Here is a 15,838-nt window from a genome sequence, read left to right on the forward strand (position 1 = left end):
CATCTTATCAAGTTTCAGAGTGTCTTTCAATGTAGAGCACAGCAATGCATACTTTTGCCTTATTCTTTGATGTTTCCATGCTTCTGAGATGTGTTTCTGGAAGGATCTACTCTGCCATATCTGGAGATCTTGTTGGCAGCCTGCTGATCAAAATTCTGTTAGGTTTGTTCACAAGAATTGTTGCAATCTTCATCTAAGCATGGCTGTTAGCTATCACTACCCTATTGCAGGCAGCGGGGAATGACAATCCTTGTGAGCAGCTCTATAGGAAGATCAAGCTGTGCGGTTGTTGGCCGAGGTCTTTCACGGGTCCGGCCAACTTTTTCACCGGAGGGCCGCGGTAGAGATCATAATCTTCTGCATGGATTCCTTCCCATTTGGTTCCTTCTACAGTTGTGGAGCCGCACGAGTAGTGTAGTGCTAAAGGGTACATAGGATCAAATTAACAAATGCTCATCTGAAAATTGCATTTGTTCTTCCTTTATTGCACAATACAGCATTACATGATTACTTCTGGTTGATATGATAAACCATAATGCAACATCAAAGTACGCAGCAAATAAACAGTATATCTAAAGATACATGTCAGTGTATGTGAAATGTTACAGGTGAGAAGTAGAAAAAAAGGTGGATCATTAAAATTTTATCTGTTTTTCATCCTTGAGCCACAAGAGCACTTCCGATAGACCCTCAGTTAAGTTCCTTGGACTACCCAATTCCATCTTTGCTTTGTCACATGAGTACGACCATTGATGTCTAAGAACATGCACAGCCTGCAACACATGTTAAGGACAAAATTTTAACCCAAACTCCTAAACCATGACATATGTGCAAATAATAAACTTAATTGTATAAAGCAGAGAATAATGGGCTTACCGGGTAACTGATAAGTGGGAGCTTTCCGGTGATGCGAGAAACAAAAACTGAAATCCAGCCATATACTTCAATCAACCAGAGCGGTACATGGAATAGGGGTGCCTTTGTGTTTGTGATATTAGCAGCCATATTGAAAATTTGCTTGAATGACATATTTTCTCCAGTGAGGAGATATCGTTCGCCCACTCTGCCCTTCTCCATAGCTGCTATGAGCCCACTAACAACATCATCAACATGGCAGAATGATTGTCTATCATACCCATCTCCTATGTAACCAGGCAAACGCCCATTAAACCTCTCGATTAACTGCAAGAAACTTTGAGGTTTAGGTTTTGCTCATGACTATGTTCATAACAAACTGCAAGTGGATATTCCTACAATTTATAATTCAAATAATTTCAGAATAAATAGCAGATCTTTAACATATCAATGTGGAAGAAAGATCGCTTACAATGCGGGAGACAAGGTTTCCAGTTGAAAGTTTTCCAGGGCCATAGATGACGCCTGGATAGACAATGGTGATCGGCACACCCTCTGTTGCTGCCTGCAGTGCAATCCTATCTGCAAGAAACTTTGATTTCTCATACTCAGTGCAAAAGGCTTTCCCTGGATGCATCTGCAATTTAGAACTATGTTATAATTTGTAGATGTAAGTCTTTCTATATACACATGTATAATTAAAGAGCTCGGTTGGAACTGATCACTAAAAGATACTAGATCTCAAGAATAAGGTTTTACCTGTGTCTCATCTGCAACATAACCATCAGTTGGTCCAATTGCAAAGAATGACGATGTGTAAACTATCTTCTTCACAGTTGGTGTTCTCTTGGCAGCCTTCAACACATTCTCCAGTCCTCTCACATTAACCTGTACTAGAGCAGAAAATGTAGATGTATTATACCGATCCTATTTAATACTATATATGTTTTCCAGTTTCATACACCGTCTCCTGAAGTTCTCATACCTTATGTTTTGCATAAGAAACAGTACTAAGATGAGGAGTTAGTAGGCATAAGTAACACAGAGATCAACTTGAGTATGGCAGCACAGTGCCATGAATTGCCAAGAGAACAGTTTGGCAGATCACATGTACGGGCTGGCAATAAATGTGCCCTTTATGCTACGAAGTGAAACTGGAGGAATCTATGAAACTCCGACCATATCCTAATTGAATGGATCATACTTATATCTTAATTGAACAATTGCCAACAGATATCATTCCAATTTGGCGTCTCCCCTCAATTCCAGACAGCTAGAGGAAATATAACTAGTGGCCCAAAAAATGCTGTATCCATACGCTGAACAGAAAAATCAGGCGAACAGCAGGATTTTTGTGTTACTTTGTGGAAAACGGAGGGGTCGGGGAGCCACGGCTCAACGGCCGCGGCGACGTGGAACACGGCGTCGCAGCCGTCGAAGGCGGCGGCGAGGGAGTCCGCGTCGGTGACGTTGCCGTACGCAATGTCAACGCCGGGGGCCAGGCCGGAGACGTCGCTGGAGCGGCGGGCGAGCGCGCGCACGGCGTGCCCAGCGTCGGCCAGCGCCGCGCAAAGGCGGCCGCCCAGGTACCCCGTCGCGCCCGTCACCAGCACCCTCATGCCGCCGCCGCCGCCGCCGGCAACCGCAGCAGCAGCCGATCCGATCCAGCTAGCACTACACACTCTCTCTCCTGCTCGAGCCTCGAAGCCAACCCAACAACTCGGGGGAAGTCCCACGCGGGGCGACTGGCGACAAGAAGTCAAGAATGGTGGGATTGAAACTAGTTTGGTGGGATTTGGTGGGAGATTATCAGCATTTTTTAAAAAACTGGATCAGGATTTGCTGCCGAGCTGCCAGAGTGTCTGCTACTGTAAGTCAACTCCTCAACCCACCCACAAGACCACGGCGAGTGACTAACGAAAGTTTAGGCCACTGGGCTGGCAAATTGTAGTAGTCCTTTGCTGGGTCGGCCCATCTCTGCTCCTCTTTTCTTCCGGGCCTTGTCTCCACGCTACTGGGGTCCAACCGTCCAAGTCTGCAGAGTACAAAATTATTCTTCTTTCCCCTGCCATGGCATCCTGCGTTTACTGTTAACTTCCTAAGCTAGGCTTACAAAATTAAGGTGCACCTTATTATTTTGTCATTTCAGTTCTAATTCACAGCCTGTGTGGCCGAATAGCATCCAAAATTCATTACGAGCTCACGGTTCCTGTTTACCATCAGGAAGAGGGCTAGCCCCGAGACCGTGCATTTTGCTCAAGGGTGGTGTGGAATACCACCAGTCATGCACCATGAGATGAAGAGCACCAGCAACCTAATCGCGAGTTCCATCAGGACCTGTCAATGCTAGCTTTTGATGTGGGTTCGGCCGGCAGCACGTCGTGCCCAGCGCCCGGCCACAACCGCGCACAGGCGGCCTCCCAGGTACCCATCGCCCGTGCCCGGCTATGGTCATGTGCTCATGGCCGAGGCAACTTGGTTGCGCTTGGCTTCACCTCGCTGCGCATTGCTGTCCTGCTGCTGCTTGAAGGCAACTAGAGCTTATGATTTGGAAAGATGCTGCTCGATGAGTTGCATTGTGTCCGGATACAGAGATCGGATTGATTGGTGGCTCTTGGCCACAATTGATAGAGATCAGTCAGACTCTGACAAAACGTAACGCCGGTTCAGACATTGTGCATGGCTAGAAGATTTCGTGGTGATGGTGACAAATTTGACTTGCAGTTAGATCAGTGTGTGATCAATCACGATTAGAAATCAGAGCGATTGTCGCGGGCTCAAGGTGGAGGCGTGACAAACTTTTTTCTTAGTGTTGTGCGAGTTTCAGCAGCGTTGAATCACATATCCTTCGCGTCGGCTGCCCGCTACTGACGAGTTTTGGTGACTTGTGCCTGGAGGCTATGGTGTAGGCGCCAAGGCTTCTGTCGTGGCTCAGTAAACTTTCTCACGGTAAGCTGGACATGTAACATTCATAGAGATAGCAGCAGCCAGCAGATAATGCAAAGAGAATAAAATCGTTATGGTATTGCACTAGCCTGCCAGTTTGAAATTGTACTTCGTCTGTTCAGACATTCAGTATATAGTCATGTGGTTCGCTTGTTCGTATTCTTTTGTAGGACTCCCTGGACAACCAGTTTTCTTGGCAAGCTGTGGAACAATTTCGTGGGAAACTAGGTGGCGGCAGCAAGAAAAGCAACCACAACTTCGACCCTGCATAGTGCATTTCCATCCAATATGAAGCCAGAGCTACATTCACATGGTGTCCTGGTTTTGGTTGGTAAGTATACCCTACGTACCTATGCCCCTATCATTTGTTCTTATCAGACTTCTCAGCAACTTCTTTATTTATGTCTTCTATACTAGTTCTGTTGCATACTTGCATGACATGATAAAAAGATTCAAAATGGACTCGAATGAAAACAGATGGGGTCCCAAATGGATACAGCTTTAGAATTCGATCAGTTTCTCATTCTTCAGCCACAAGAGCGTCTCTGCTAATCCTTCAGTTAAGCTTCTAGGACTATAGCCCAGCTCCTTCTTGGCCTTGTCACACGAGTATGCCCATTGATGTCTGATACAATCCACTCCCTGCAGTGTATAAATTATGGACAAACACAAAAGCATCATTATTATGTGATAATGAACCAAAACATTAAAATGGAAAATAATACACATACAGGATAGCTGATAAGTGGGGGCTTTCCAGTTATGCGAGCAAATAAAACTGAAATCCGCCCATAGATTTCAAGCACCCAGAGAGGTATGTGGAATTTGGGTGGTTTTGTGTTCGTAATATTCGCAGCCAGATTGAAAATCTGCGCGAATGACACGTTCTCTCCGGTGAGGAGGTATCTTTCACCCACTCTGCCCTTCTCCAATGCTGCTATGTGGCCGCTAACCACGTCGTCAACATGGCTGAACGACTCTCTGTCGTACCCGTCTCCGATGTAACCAGGTAAACGCCCATTGAACCTTTCAATTAACTGCAAGAAGATCTTTATTTGATCAGGTTCTGCCAATTATTAGTACTTTGACAACATATTCACGGTCAATAAATTTTTTGCACTGTAACAAAGGAAAGTTCTCTTACAACACGGCAAACAAGATTTCCAGATGTAAGCGTTCCAGGGCCATACATGACGCTTGGATAGACTATGGTGATTGGCACCCCCTCTGCGGCTGCCTGCAGCGCAATCCTGTCTGCTAGAAACTTTGATTTCTCATATTCTGTGCAAAATGCTTTCCCTTGATGGACCTGATATTTAAAAGCAACTCAACAATTTGATAATTTGCAGCAACGAGCAGGGATTCACAATTCCCGTAAGTAAAATTTATCGAACCCTACCAATAAATGCCAAATATCAGGAATATAGGACAAAAAAATTCTCATTTTTTTTGTATGATCTCACTAGAAACAATCTCTAAAACTCCATACATCGTAACAATAAAGAAGTATATCGATATATCACAAGTTTAGCACATTAGATGATTCATTATACGAAATTTCAGTACAAAAATTATCCCTCCCCACCAATAAACATGATATATTGGAAATTTTGCAGAAATTTTGGCGAATGTAAAAGCACTTATGAATGAACATGAAAATTTCAAATAGCATGCGCGACCCAAATTCGGTATTAGGATCCTAGGTATGAAATGTTAGTCGGCTGGGTGCTAGTGTATGAAAGCAGGGTTGTTCTACAAAGGATGGATAATCCCTTTATCCCAAATAAGTTATTTTGACTTTTTTAGATACATAAATTTTGTTATGCATCTAGACGTAACATATATTTAGATGCATAGAAAAACTATGCACCTAGAAAAATCAAAATGACTAATAATTTGATACAGTGAGAGTAGATTAAAATACATTCAAATAATTAGGCCTATAACTAGAGCGCAAAATTTATGCTCATTAAAGAAATTCCACTCAGAAAATCAATTAATCATGTACAGGTAAATAGACGAGCATACACATATGCTCATTATTATATTCATGAAGAGCCACTACTATCAAAGTTTGGGAAACAAAAATTCTGGAAAGAGTTTGTATACCTGTTTCTCATCAGCGACATAACCATCCGTTGGGCCAATTGCAAAGTATGACGATGTGTAAACTATCTTCTTCACTGTTGGCGTTCTCTTGGCAGCCTTCAACACATTCTCAAGTCCCCCTACATTGACCTGTTAATTGAAGCAGTAAATGCACGTGCCTCTCGAAGGGGACTCCTAGTCGTCCTAGCAGTGTGTTTTTCACTTTCTCGACGGGAAAATTGCACAGGTTTACAATGCACGTTTATCATACCAAGTCGGTTTGGTAATTGGTATGCGTCACATCTCCCATTGAACTCTCGCCAGTTCTTTTTTTATTTATATAAAATACATTAGCAAGATGATGCAGTAATGCGTAATAAAGACAACAGCCACCAATAAGTTTTATTTTGTCATAAAGACGAGGAACATCAATCATGTGCCAAGTACTCATAGTATTTAATTGATGGGTCACATCAGCTCATATGTGACGTAACAAAAAAATTATGAGGAAATAGATGCGAGCAGTTTCATCTGGATGAAATAGGTGCTCACTGTTTCCATGCATTATTAGGGATCTAGTTTCATTTATCAATTGAAATATCAAAGATGACGCCTCATAGAAACCGTGCAATGAAATGTCCTGATCATGATGTAGCACGTCAAGATACAGTGGCACGTCGGAGTCAAAGGAGGAAAGAAAATTAAAATGTCATAAAATAGCGTGAAACGGACAAAGCAACTTCATAGAAAGAGACAGCGGGGCAACCAACCGACTGTGAGGTCGCTATGACGCCACTAGTCACTAGTCAGCATGCCAAGAACTTGAAATTATTGCGTATAAGCATGACGCAAGATTCAATAAAAAATTATTGAGCATGAACTTCTGGCGCTTCTATATTTACTGAAGCTCAGGCTCTCCTGCCGGTTAGTTTTTTTTTTGTAGGAAAAAAAAGACAGAACAGTTGTGTAATAGTACAAGACTACTAGGACCTAATGTACTGTGTTTGTCAACTAGGAAAAAAAATTCGTCGGTGTATGATGCATGGGTACGTGTCGAGAATGTGGAAAAACACGTTACGAAGTAGGTCATCTTACGGTGTGGAAAACGAAGGCGTCGGGGAGCCACGCCTCGACGGCCGCGGCGGTGTGGAACACGGCGTCGCGCCCGCGGAAGGCGGCGGCGAGCGACTCCTCGTCGGTGACGTCGCCGTAGACCACCTCGACGGAGGGAGGGAGGCCGGAGGCGTCGACGCCGCGGAGCGCGAACGCGCGCACGTCGTGGCCGGCGTCGGCCAGCGCCGCGCACAGGCGGCCGCCCATGAACCCCGTCGCGCCCGACACCACCACCCTCATGGCCGGTCGACAAGACAAAGCTCGGGTCGTATAGGATAGCAAGCTAGTGCCGCAACGCGCGCAGCCGGCGGCGGCCGGTTGGATCCCAGATCGCAGCACACGGCACGGCGCGCTCTCCACTGCCCTCCCTTCCTGCTGCTCCAAGGCAACACACACGCAGCACGCCCACGCGTTCACGCCAGCAGCCAGCTTGAGCTCTTTATTTATAGAAGAAGGGGTCGATGCTCGCGTCCACTCGAGCCGGTATTGCGAATTAATCTTGATAGCGGGCCATCCAACCCCCAACCAATAGGGAGCCCACACGGCGGCGGCAATTTGTTTAGTGTTTTTTTTTCATGGAAGGGACAGCTGGATAAGTGAGCCTAGCCATGGCGACCCTAGAAGCAGATGGCGATCCTGAATCCTGATCCGATGCAATCACGCAAGTAGGAGTACCGCAAGCCTGCAACTAGAAACAGACTAGCAAGTAGCAACTACTCCCTTCTTAGACCGTCCACAGCGATAGGAGGAAATGGAGGAGTAAATCTACTGTTTGGCACTGTAGATACACTGTTTGGCACTGTAGACAGAGAGGACGTGGGAAACGAGGCAAGAGCAAATTTGCTCTTGCTCTTGACATTGTGGACAGCCTTACCTAAAAAAAAGCAACCACTCCCTTCTCATCCTATAATAAATATATTTTTAGAGTTTAAATTTATTTCAAAATATAAGTGCACATCTAGAAATGGAAACCACCTAATTTTAGTTGTCTTTGTCGACTCTCTCCTCCCAAAGTGCAATGATTATATCTTTATAGCGGGGTATATGTAATTTCTCGGCGAGCTTTAATCTCTTCACCCAACCTTCAGAAGTGAAGGTATTTTAGGATGGAGTGAGCAGGTTATTACTAGTATCGAAAAAAAAATTCAGATAGAAAGCTTCAGTTTTATAGAAAATCTATGACAATACTTGCGGTCTGCTATATTACACAGATTTTAAGCACATGGCCGCAAAAGTTTTGGTGTTGATATCACCCTTTTTACGCTCCTAGAAAACAATTCCGATGCCACCACTGTGAGAAGACGCAACTCACCAACTCGAAAACAATAGATTTTCTCGCAAACGGTAGGCTAGCGTAGATTTTCTAGCAGCACACCCCGTTAATGTTGGCATCAAAGGAATAGAGACAGATCAAAGGAGACGCAGAGAATCGTACAGAACAAACGAAGCTAGTCGTCAAGATAGATAAGGGACGCCGTCAGCATCATCCAAACAAAGACATCCACCACATACACACGCAATCCAGGGGACCAAAGGACAAAACCCTAGATGCCTTGCAATGACACTCTCTGCTCCATTTTTTCTTTCTCCTTTCCCCCGTTCTCTCTCTCCGTGAGATCCCGGGCGGCGGCGGCGCGGGCGAGGCACGACGCTGCGGCGGGCTCCCCTAGGGCTGGCGACGCAGGCGGCGGCGAGGAGCGGGGGCGGGGCCGGCGGCAGCGCGACGAAGCTCCAGCAACCTCCCCGGGCGGAGCGGGCGAGGCACGGCGCTGCGCGCGGGCTCCCCCAGGGCCGGCGACGCAGGCGGAGGCGGGAAGCGGGGGCGGGGTCGGCGGTAGCGCGACGGAGCTCCAGCAACCTCCCCGGGCGGAGCGGGCGAGGCATGGCGCTGTGCACGGGCTCCCCCAGGGCCGGCGACGCAGGCGGAGGCGGGAAGCGGGGGCGGGGCCGGCGGCGGGGCGGCAGAGCTCCAGCGACCTCCCCGGGAGCCGGGCGAGGCACAGCGCTGCACGCGGGCTCTCCCCCAGGGCCGGCGGGGAGCGGGGCCGGGGCCGCCGGCGGGGCGGAGTGGGGTCGATGGCGGCGCGACGCGGCTGGGTGGGGTTGGGCGGCGCGGCGCGGCGGGACCGGCGGTGGGGCGGCACGGCGGGCTGGGGGGCGGGGCCCGGTAGGTTTTTTCTTTTTCTTTTTTTTTTGTTTGGTACAAAAAAATTTAACAAATTTTTTTATCTGTTTTTTTTTATTTTGGATGTAAAATTTTTCCTCTTCAAATGTTTTTTCAATTGATTTTGTAAAACTTTGTCTTTCAAATTTTTTCTCTTCAATTTTTTTTCTTATCTCCAAAAGTTTTCTTGAAAAAATTTTCTGTCTCTCCAATTTTTTCTTTAAAATATTTTCTGCGGCCTACAAATTTTTTGTTGAAATCTTTTTGTATATTTTTTTTTCAGAAAACGACAAAAGAATTATAAAAAAGAAGAAGAAGAAAACAGTTAGATCGACCGTAGGGAACCCCTCCCTACGGTCAACCGTAAATTAGCGAGCCCACGAATGGTGTGTAGGTAAAACAAAATTTGCGTGATGGTATACAAGGTGCGAGAAAATTTTTTAGTAGTACACAAATAACTGCCATCTTTTATAATGGTATAGAGGTAAAAGACTATTTTTAGACTTCTTCACATGTCACGTACTAGTAATATTCAGCAAATCAATAACATCCATCCAGAAGGACCTCAAAAGTCAAAACTCGGCAACTTTCCTTAAAGGAGAAAATGCCAACCTTTCTGGAGGAAAAAAAAAAGGGTTACATGGCAGGCCGTGAAAAATTTCCGTGCAAAAACAGCAGGGGATTTCGAATCACGCCTTGGCCCTGCATTTTTTTATGGATGGCATAGACAACAGGGACTCTCACATAAACAAATAAGAATCATATATACTAGTATAGAGCTCTAAAATTTGATCAGATTATCATTCTTCAGCCACAAGAGCGTCTCCGTCAAACCTTCAGCTAAACTTCTTGGACTGTAGCCCAGCTCCCTCTTGGCCTTGTCACATGAGTATGCCCATTGGTGCTTGAGATAATGCACAAATATATCAACCCGGCCGAAAGCATGGTTATGTGCAAACAAACTGATGAAATTTAAAAAAAAATGGTTAAAAAATGGGACATACAGGATAGCTAATAAGTGGGGGTTTCTCGGTGATTTGAGCAACAAAAACTGAAACCCACCCGTAGATTTCAAGCAACCAGAGAGGCAAGTGGAACCTGGGTGGGTTTGTGTTGGTAATATTGGCAGCCAGGTTGAACATGTGCAGGAGCGACACGTTCTCTCCTGTGAGGAGATATCTCTCGCCCACTCTGCCCTTCTCCATAGCTGCAATGTGCCCGCTAACCACATCATCGACATGGCTGAAGGACTGTACGTCATTCCCATCTCCTATGTGACAAGGAAGGCGCCCATTGAACCTTTCAATCAACTGCAAGAAGCATCTTCTCTTTTTTTTCAGGTTCTGCTCATGACTGTTTTATATATTGGATGTGTAGTCATGTGTCGTTTGAAATCAAATATAAATTCAAAATAAAATAACCAGGTCTTTGGCATGTTCTTGGGGGCAAAAAACTAGGTTCTCTTACAAGGTGAGAACACAAAATTTCCAGTTGTAAGCTCTCCTGCACCATACATAACGCCGGGGTAGACAAGTGTGATGGGCGCCTCCTCTGCCGCTGCCTGCAATGCAATTCTGTCGGCGAGAAACTTTGATTTCTCATACTCTGTGCAGAATGCGTTCTCGTGATGCATCTGTTGTCAAAAGCAATCCGGTCATGTCAGAAGTTGCAGCGCTATCTACTTGGTAAAAAGCATTTCTTTATATAAATGATACAAATTCAAACAGCATAAGTATTCCAATTGAATACTAGGAGCCGGAGTTCGAATTTTCTAAATGGACGCTGGAGGCGGCCTGGGTGTCATTCAAACAAGTCAAGGAAAAGCATAATTCAAGAAATAATATCCTGGAATTTAAAAAAAATCAAATGGAAAAAATGAAAAACATAATTCAAGAAATAATATGGACATATATACCAACATGTGTCTCGTCCGCGACATAACCATCGGTTGGGCCAATCGCAAGGTACGACGACGTGTAAACTATCTTCTTCACCGTTGGCGTTCTCTGGGCAGCCTTTAGCACATTCTTAAGCCCCCCCCCCCCCCCCCACTGACCTACAGTAGATCGCAGCAGGAAATGCATTTTTCCCCAATAAATACACATGTTAAGAAAAAAAATCAATAGTTGTATAGTGAGGAGGTGGTTATATATATCACTAGTAGGATCAAACCCTCGTATACTCTCTGTGTTTGTCTCATTAATAATTATTTATTTTCATCTTCTTACGGTGTAGAAAGCCATTGTATACATATTAAAACCCTGGTAGAATTAAAAAAAATATGTCTATGTTGTAGCAGTCTCATCTTCTTAAAGTAAATCTAGCAGAGACCCTATTTGAATGTCTACTTTTAAATTAGAGACTGAAAGTCAAAAAATCATCTCCAAGAGCCCTTTACATGGGTGCTAGAGTAAGGAGGCACCAAATCTCACCGCCCTGAGCCTTCTCCCACGGGTGGCCCCTACTCGCGTCGCCCCGAGCTCGGGCACCCCGGCGCTGCCGTCCCCGTGCGTGGCCATCCCCACCCCGAGCTGCAGCAGCTCCAGCGCTGCCGTCCCCGAGCGCGGGCACCTCCGCCACCCCGAGCTGCAGCACCCCCGCCGCCGTCGTCCCCGAGCGCGGGCACCTTCGCTGCCTCCAAGTTCCAGCACCCCCACTCCCCTCCCCCACCCCGAGTTGCAGCATGTGACAGACCCGCCGAGTTAAAACGCTTAATTAAGTGTAATCGCCGTCCTTTGACGCATTAGCTTAATTAAGTGTAATTTGACAGACTGCTTCCAACCCACAGGCCGATCGAAACACACCAGAAGCCCCGCACGAAGGCGAGCGCAGAAGGTACTAGCAAAATAACAATATTACAAAAATGGAAAATATTAGCAAGACTTTTACAAAGCAGCTTAAATTTAAAATTTACAAATGAAATGATAGCAGTGGACGAGAATTTAGCTTACAGAGCATTTTTACTCGAAAGTAAACAAAACGAACTAAATAAGCCGAGGACTACCGAGACGGGAAGACGAGGCGCCACATCGAGCCCACCGATGTGAGACCTAGTTAGCTTCTATACATGAAATAGGGTAAACAACAAACCCTGAGTATACTAATACTCAGCAAGACTTACCCGACCAGTGAGTATAATTTTGCCCACATATCTAGACATGCACGGCCTTTGGCTGGTGATTTGTTTTGCAGAAAAAACAACTAGAGGTGTATCCTTACTTTCCATGTTTTAGCCGCATATTTTAGATAGATAAACTCTTACTAATGTTTGCCTATCTAAACACTCAAGTTAGGGCATCCAAATTGAGATTTAGAATAATATCCATTTTTATGTTTCTAATATCCTATCTCATTTGCTACGGTGTGACAAAGAGACCAAGGCCCTCATAACCGCGAGACACGGCGAATCGATCCGATTTAACCTTGCAAGGTGGACATAACCAACACGGCACGTATTTGCCCCGTCGGACTATACATGCCAACCATTCTCCTCCCCGCCTCGAACTACAGAACCATCCCACCTTCATATAGTCAGCCGAGCTCAACGTGAGACCACCAAAAGTAAACATGTGCATCCCGTTTCTCCGCGACTACTCGACTCGCCCTACGGGGTGGTGATGCAGTTCTGTACTTTCGAAGTGAGGCAGTACTAGACTTACCGGTTTCGACTACCTCCTACTCCCGGCATGCGGTTAGTACAATTCAATCCCCGATCAGCACTGCCACAACGACCGGTCCTTAATCGACACGGACGGGGCTAAGACACCCAGGAACCCTGTCCTGCTGCCATACCTATCCATCATCCCCGCCCGGTCTCACATCTCCATATCCATTACAATCCATTTCACAAACACTGAAGTATAAAGATAGTAATGTATCTCGCGAGTAACCGGCAATTACTCGGCTTCTAAAGTTTCCTGTGTCTCGCGAGTGACACGAAGCCACCCGACTTTTACCGGACTTATTTAGCCTAGCACCGCTATCGACCTAGGCTTACTAGTAAAAATTCAGGGAAACCTGGGGATCATGCAGCTAGGGTTCCAATCAATTCCTAATACGTAATGCACAAGTAATGGATAGAACATATACATAGTGAAACATAATTTAAAATAATAGGACCTGCATCGGGGCTTGCCTGAGGGTAACACTAAGTTAGTGTTAATTTTTGTAAGGCCTTGGACCCTTCCGACCATTGGGCCAGGTCTTCGGTTGCTTCAGCGGTCCTCCCAGCTTCTGGAGATACCCCCGAACGCCGTCTTGTGGTCTGGCTCCACACCGCGCACTTCATGTCCACACACGTGCCCCTAGCATATCTAACTGAGGTGCAACGATGCATATGCATGAATGCACGAATAATACAGTAAAAAGTAAAGCAATACAAGCACAAGGTCGATATTGCCTAACTATAAACACTACATCTACGGAGGTTGATTAAACCTTACATGAGTCTACACGAAGTTAACCCAACCGGTTTTATATTTTTAGTATTCTCCTATCTCCAACTATGCATTTATAAACTACAAAAATCACTTTGTCAAGCACAACTAAAAGTACGTAGTAAACATTTAGCATGGAGAAATAAAGCTAATAAACCTAACCTTACATTTACCACCGCTCAGACTCGAGACCAAAGATCCGAAAAAATTCCCGGAGTATCCGGACAAATGGCCGGACTGCCCGGACCCCGACCAGTCAGACCGGTATCTACCTGTCCTGGCCACACTACCGGTCAGACCGGTCCATTCGACCGGTCAGACCGGTCCTACCGAACTAAACCCCAGCTAAGCTACAGAACACTGGTACAACTCCCTAACATAATTTTTAACATGATTTATCTTAATTGTAAACTACTTCTTAACCTCTAAATATACTAACACATGAAGAACCCACTAACACCTCCAACTATGTTTTCTAGGTGGAAAACTTTTATAGTGGGCTATCTAATTACCTAAGTTTCATAAATTTTAGACTAATAGATTTCCCGAAACTAATTAAACGAGTCTAAGAACCAATTGAAGTCTAGTAAGGCAAAAAGGGTCATTTCATGAGATCTAATATTTTTCCCCTGAAGATTTAAATCTAAACATTCAAACAAAATTGACTTTGTATTTTTTGGATTTTTCTTTGATTTGTTACGCAATCTGCAAGTTTCGTAAATTGAATAAAATATGACCACCGGTCAGACCGGTCCTAACTGAGCCATGGCACAGGGCCATGGCCGGCGGCGGTTCGAGGCCAAAATCCGACGAGCGAGCTCGCCGATGGCGAGGGCTAGGTGGGGGAAGAGCAAGAGGGAGACACGGGCTACCTTGGGAGGTGCTCGGCGCGACCGAGGGGGGGGGGGGGGATCCGGAGACGTGCTGTCCATGGTGGCAGGGGCCGAGCGGCCATGGCGGCGGCGCACCGGCGAAGAAGCTCGTCGGTGGGGAGGCCGGTGATCTTCAGGAGGTCGGGGGAAGCCATTTAGGGGCTTGGCTAGGGCAGGGGGCCGAAGGTGAGGGCGCTGCGTGCAGAGCCAGCGGCGGCCATGGCGAGCGGCGGCGCTGCGCAGGCGCAGGCACACGGGGCCGGCCGGCAGCGAGGCTGGCAGCGCAAGCAGGCAGGCAGCAAGCACGCGACGACGGCATGCACTAGAGCGGGGCGGCGACGGCACGGCTCGAGCCCTAGCACGAACGGGAGGAAAAAGAAAGGGAAGGAAGGAAGAAGCGATGGCTGGGAAAAACTTCGGAAGGTGGATAACAACGCGGCGTTGGTGCCCAGGATGGCCGACACGTGGCCACGGCGCACACTCCGGTGAGGATGCTCGACGTGTGGCCGCCGTGACACGTGCTGCCGATACCGGTCTGACCGGCCGGTCATACCGGTCAGAGTTTGGGGTGTTAGGCTGTCCACAATGGCAAGAGCAAGAGCAAATTTGCTCTTGCCTCGTTTCCCACGCCCTCTCTATCTACAGTGCCAAACAGTACATCTACAGTGCCAAACAGTAGATTTACTCCTCCATTTCCTCCGATCGCTGTGGACGCACCTAGTGGCGAGCTCGAGCAAAACACCGCCAGGTCGAGCTTGAGCTGCTTGCCGGCGGATCTAGCTCCACGGAGGGCCAACAGCACGCGGCGGAGCTCCCGTCCGCGCGGCCGGCCGGAGCCGCACGCGCCCGCGGCGGAGCTCCCGCCCGCGCGGCCGGCCGGAGCCTCACGCGCACACGGCGGATCTCCTGCCCGCGCGGCCGACCGCTGTGGACCCCGAGCTCGGGCACCCCCGCCGCCCCCGAGCTACGGCAGCATCCGCGGGTGTTCTTGCCCCGCCCGGCCTTGCTCCCGCCGCCGCCCGCCGGCGAGTCCACTCCAACGAATCGGACCTTGTCCCGCAGTCGCCGTCCATGGCGGAGGCGCGCCGCCTGGATCCGTCCATGGCAGAGGCCAGGATCCGTCCGCACCCGCGCCGCCGGCGGGGGCGCCGCCGCCGCGGCCACCAAGCTCTGGGTGGTGTTCCAGGGCTCAGCGCTCCCGTGCCGGGCCTTCGCGGACGCGCTAGCGGCCGTGGAGCGGGGCGCCGCCGACCGCGCCATCTTCGTCGTGGAGTACACCATGGGCGGGGCCGCGGCGGCGGCGGCCTTCGGATCAGGGGCGTTCCTGCGGCGGCGGAGCAATGCGGGAGAGGGAGAGAGAGAAA

At 47.6% G+C, this 15,838-nt stretch overlaps 3 protein-coding genes across 4 annotated transcripts; all 3 read right to left on the bottom strand.

Moving 5' to 3' along the window:
* Positions 1–434: 434 nt before the first annotated feature.
* On the bottom strand, positions 435–2,754 carry LOC120691876 (putative dihydroflavonol 4-reductase). The gene is made up of 5 exons (XM_039975077.1): positions 2,217–2,754; positions 1,615–1,743; positions 1,328–1,492; positions 877–1,182; positions 435–773 (listed from the first exon to the last, which is right to left on the bottom strand). Exons 1-5 carry the CDS (start codon positions 2,472–2,474, stop codon positions 636–638), a joined length of 996 nt encoding a protein of 331 aa, XP_039831011.1. The 5' UTR covers positions 2,475–2,754; the 3' UTR covers positions 435–635.
* Positions 2,755–4,018: 1,264 nt separating this feature from the next.
* On the bottom strand, positions 4,019–7,423 carry LOC120690899 (putative dihydroflavonol 4-reductase). Of its 2 annotated transcripts, XM_039973786.1 has the most exons (5): positions 6,985–7,422; positions 5,911–6,039; positions 4,946–5,110; positions 4,533–4,838; positions 4,019–4,443 (listed from the first exon to the last, which is right to left on the bottom strand). In XM_039973786.1, the coding sequence occupies exons 1-5, from the start codon at positions 7,240–7,242 to the stop codon at positions 4,303–4,305; spliced, it is 999 nt and encodes a 332-aa protein (XP_039829720.1). In that variant the 5' UTR covers positions 7,243–7,422; the 3' UTR covers positions 4,019–4,302. The 2 variants fall into 2 exon arrangements, with proteins under 2 accessions (XP_039829720.1, XP_039829721.1); XM_039973787.1 differs by lacking the exon at positions 4,946–5,110 and having other exon boundaries at positions 6,985–7,423.
* Positions 7,424–8,546: 1,123 nt separating this feature from the next.
* On the bottom strand, positions 8,547–15,755 carry LOC120689370 (WAS/WASL-interacting protein family member 3-like). The gene is made up of 3 exons (XM_039971658.1): positions 15,363–15,755; positions 10,681–10,799; positions 8,547–9,186 (listed from the first exon to the last, which is right to left on the bottom strand). Exons 1-3 carry the CDS (start codon positions 15,753–15,755, stop codon positions 8,547–8,549), a joined length of 1,152 nt encoding a protein of 383 aa, XP_039827592.1.
* Between the last annotated feature and the right edge of the window lie 83 nt (positions 15,756–15,838).

This window comes from Panicum virgatum, chromosome 9N (assembly GCF_016808335.1).
Source record: "Panicum virgatum strain AP13 chromosome 9N, P.virgatum_v5, whole genome shotgun sequence".
NCBI classification, from domain to species: domain Eukaryota; kingdom Viridiplantae; phylum Streptophyta; class Magnoliopsida; order Poales; family Poaceae; genus Panicum; species Panicum virgatum.

Excerpts from the sequence above, each read along its gene's own strand:
- LOC120691876 (XM_039975077.1), bottom strand. The coding sequence starts at position 2,474 with ATGAGGGTGCTGGTGACGGGCGCGACGGGGTACCTGGGCGGCCGCCTT. Across the intron at positions 1,744-2,216 it reads ACCCCTCCGTTTTCCACAAA|GTTAATGTGAGAGGACTGGA; the intron begins GTAACACAAAAA and ends GCTCTAGTACAG. Across the intron at positions 1,183-1,327 it reads GAAACCTTGTCTCCCGCATT|TTAATCGAGAGGTTTAATGG; the intron begins GTAAGCGATCTT and ends AGTTTCTTGCAG.
- LOC120690899 (XM_039973786.1), bottom strand. The coding sequence starts at position 7,242 with ATGAGGGTGGTGGTGTCGGGCGCGACGGGGTTCATGGGCGGCCGCCTG. Across the intron at positions 6,040-6,984 it reads ACGCCTTCGTTTTCCACACC|GTCAATGTAGGGGGACTTGA; the intron begins GTAAGATGACCT and ends TTCAATTAACAG. Across the intron at positions 4,444-4,532 it reads CCCCACTTATCAGCTATCCT|GGAGTGGATTGTATCAGACA; the intron begins GTATGTGTATTA and ends TATACACTGCAG.
- LOC120689370 (XM_039971658.1), bottom strand. The coding sequence starts at position 15,755 with ATGGTGTACTCCACGACGAAGATGGCGCGGTCGGCGGCGCCCCGCTCC. Across the intron at positions 10,800-15,362 it reads AGGAGATCCGCCGTGTGCGC|ATGCATCACGAGAACGCATT; the intron begins GTGAGGCTCCGG and ends TTTTGACAACAG. Across the intron at positions 9,187-10,680 it reads CTTGTCTACCCCGGCGTTAT|AAAAAGAAAAAACCTACCGG; the intron begins GTATGGTGCAGG and ends CAAAAAAAAAAG.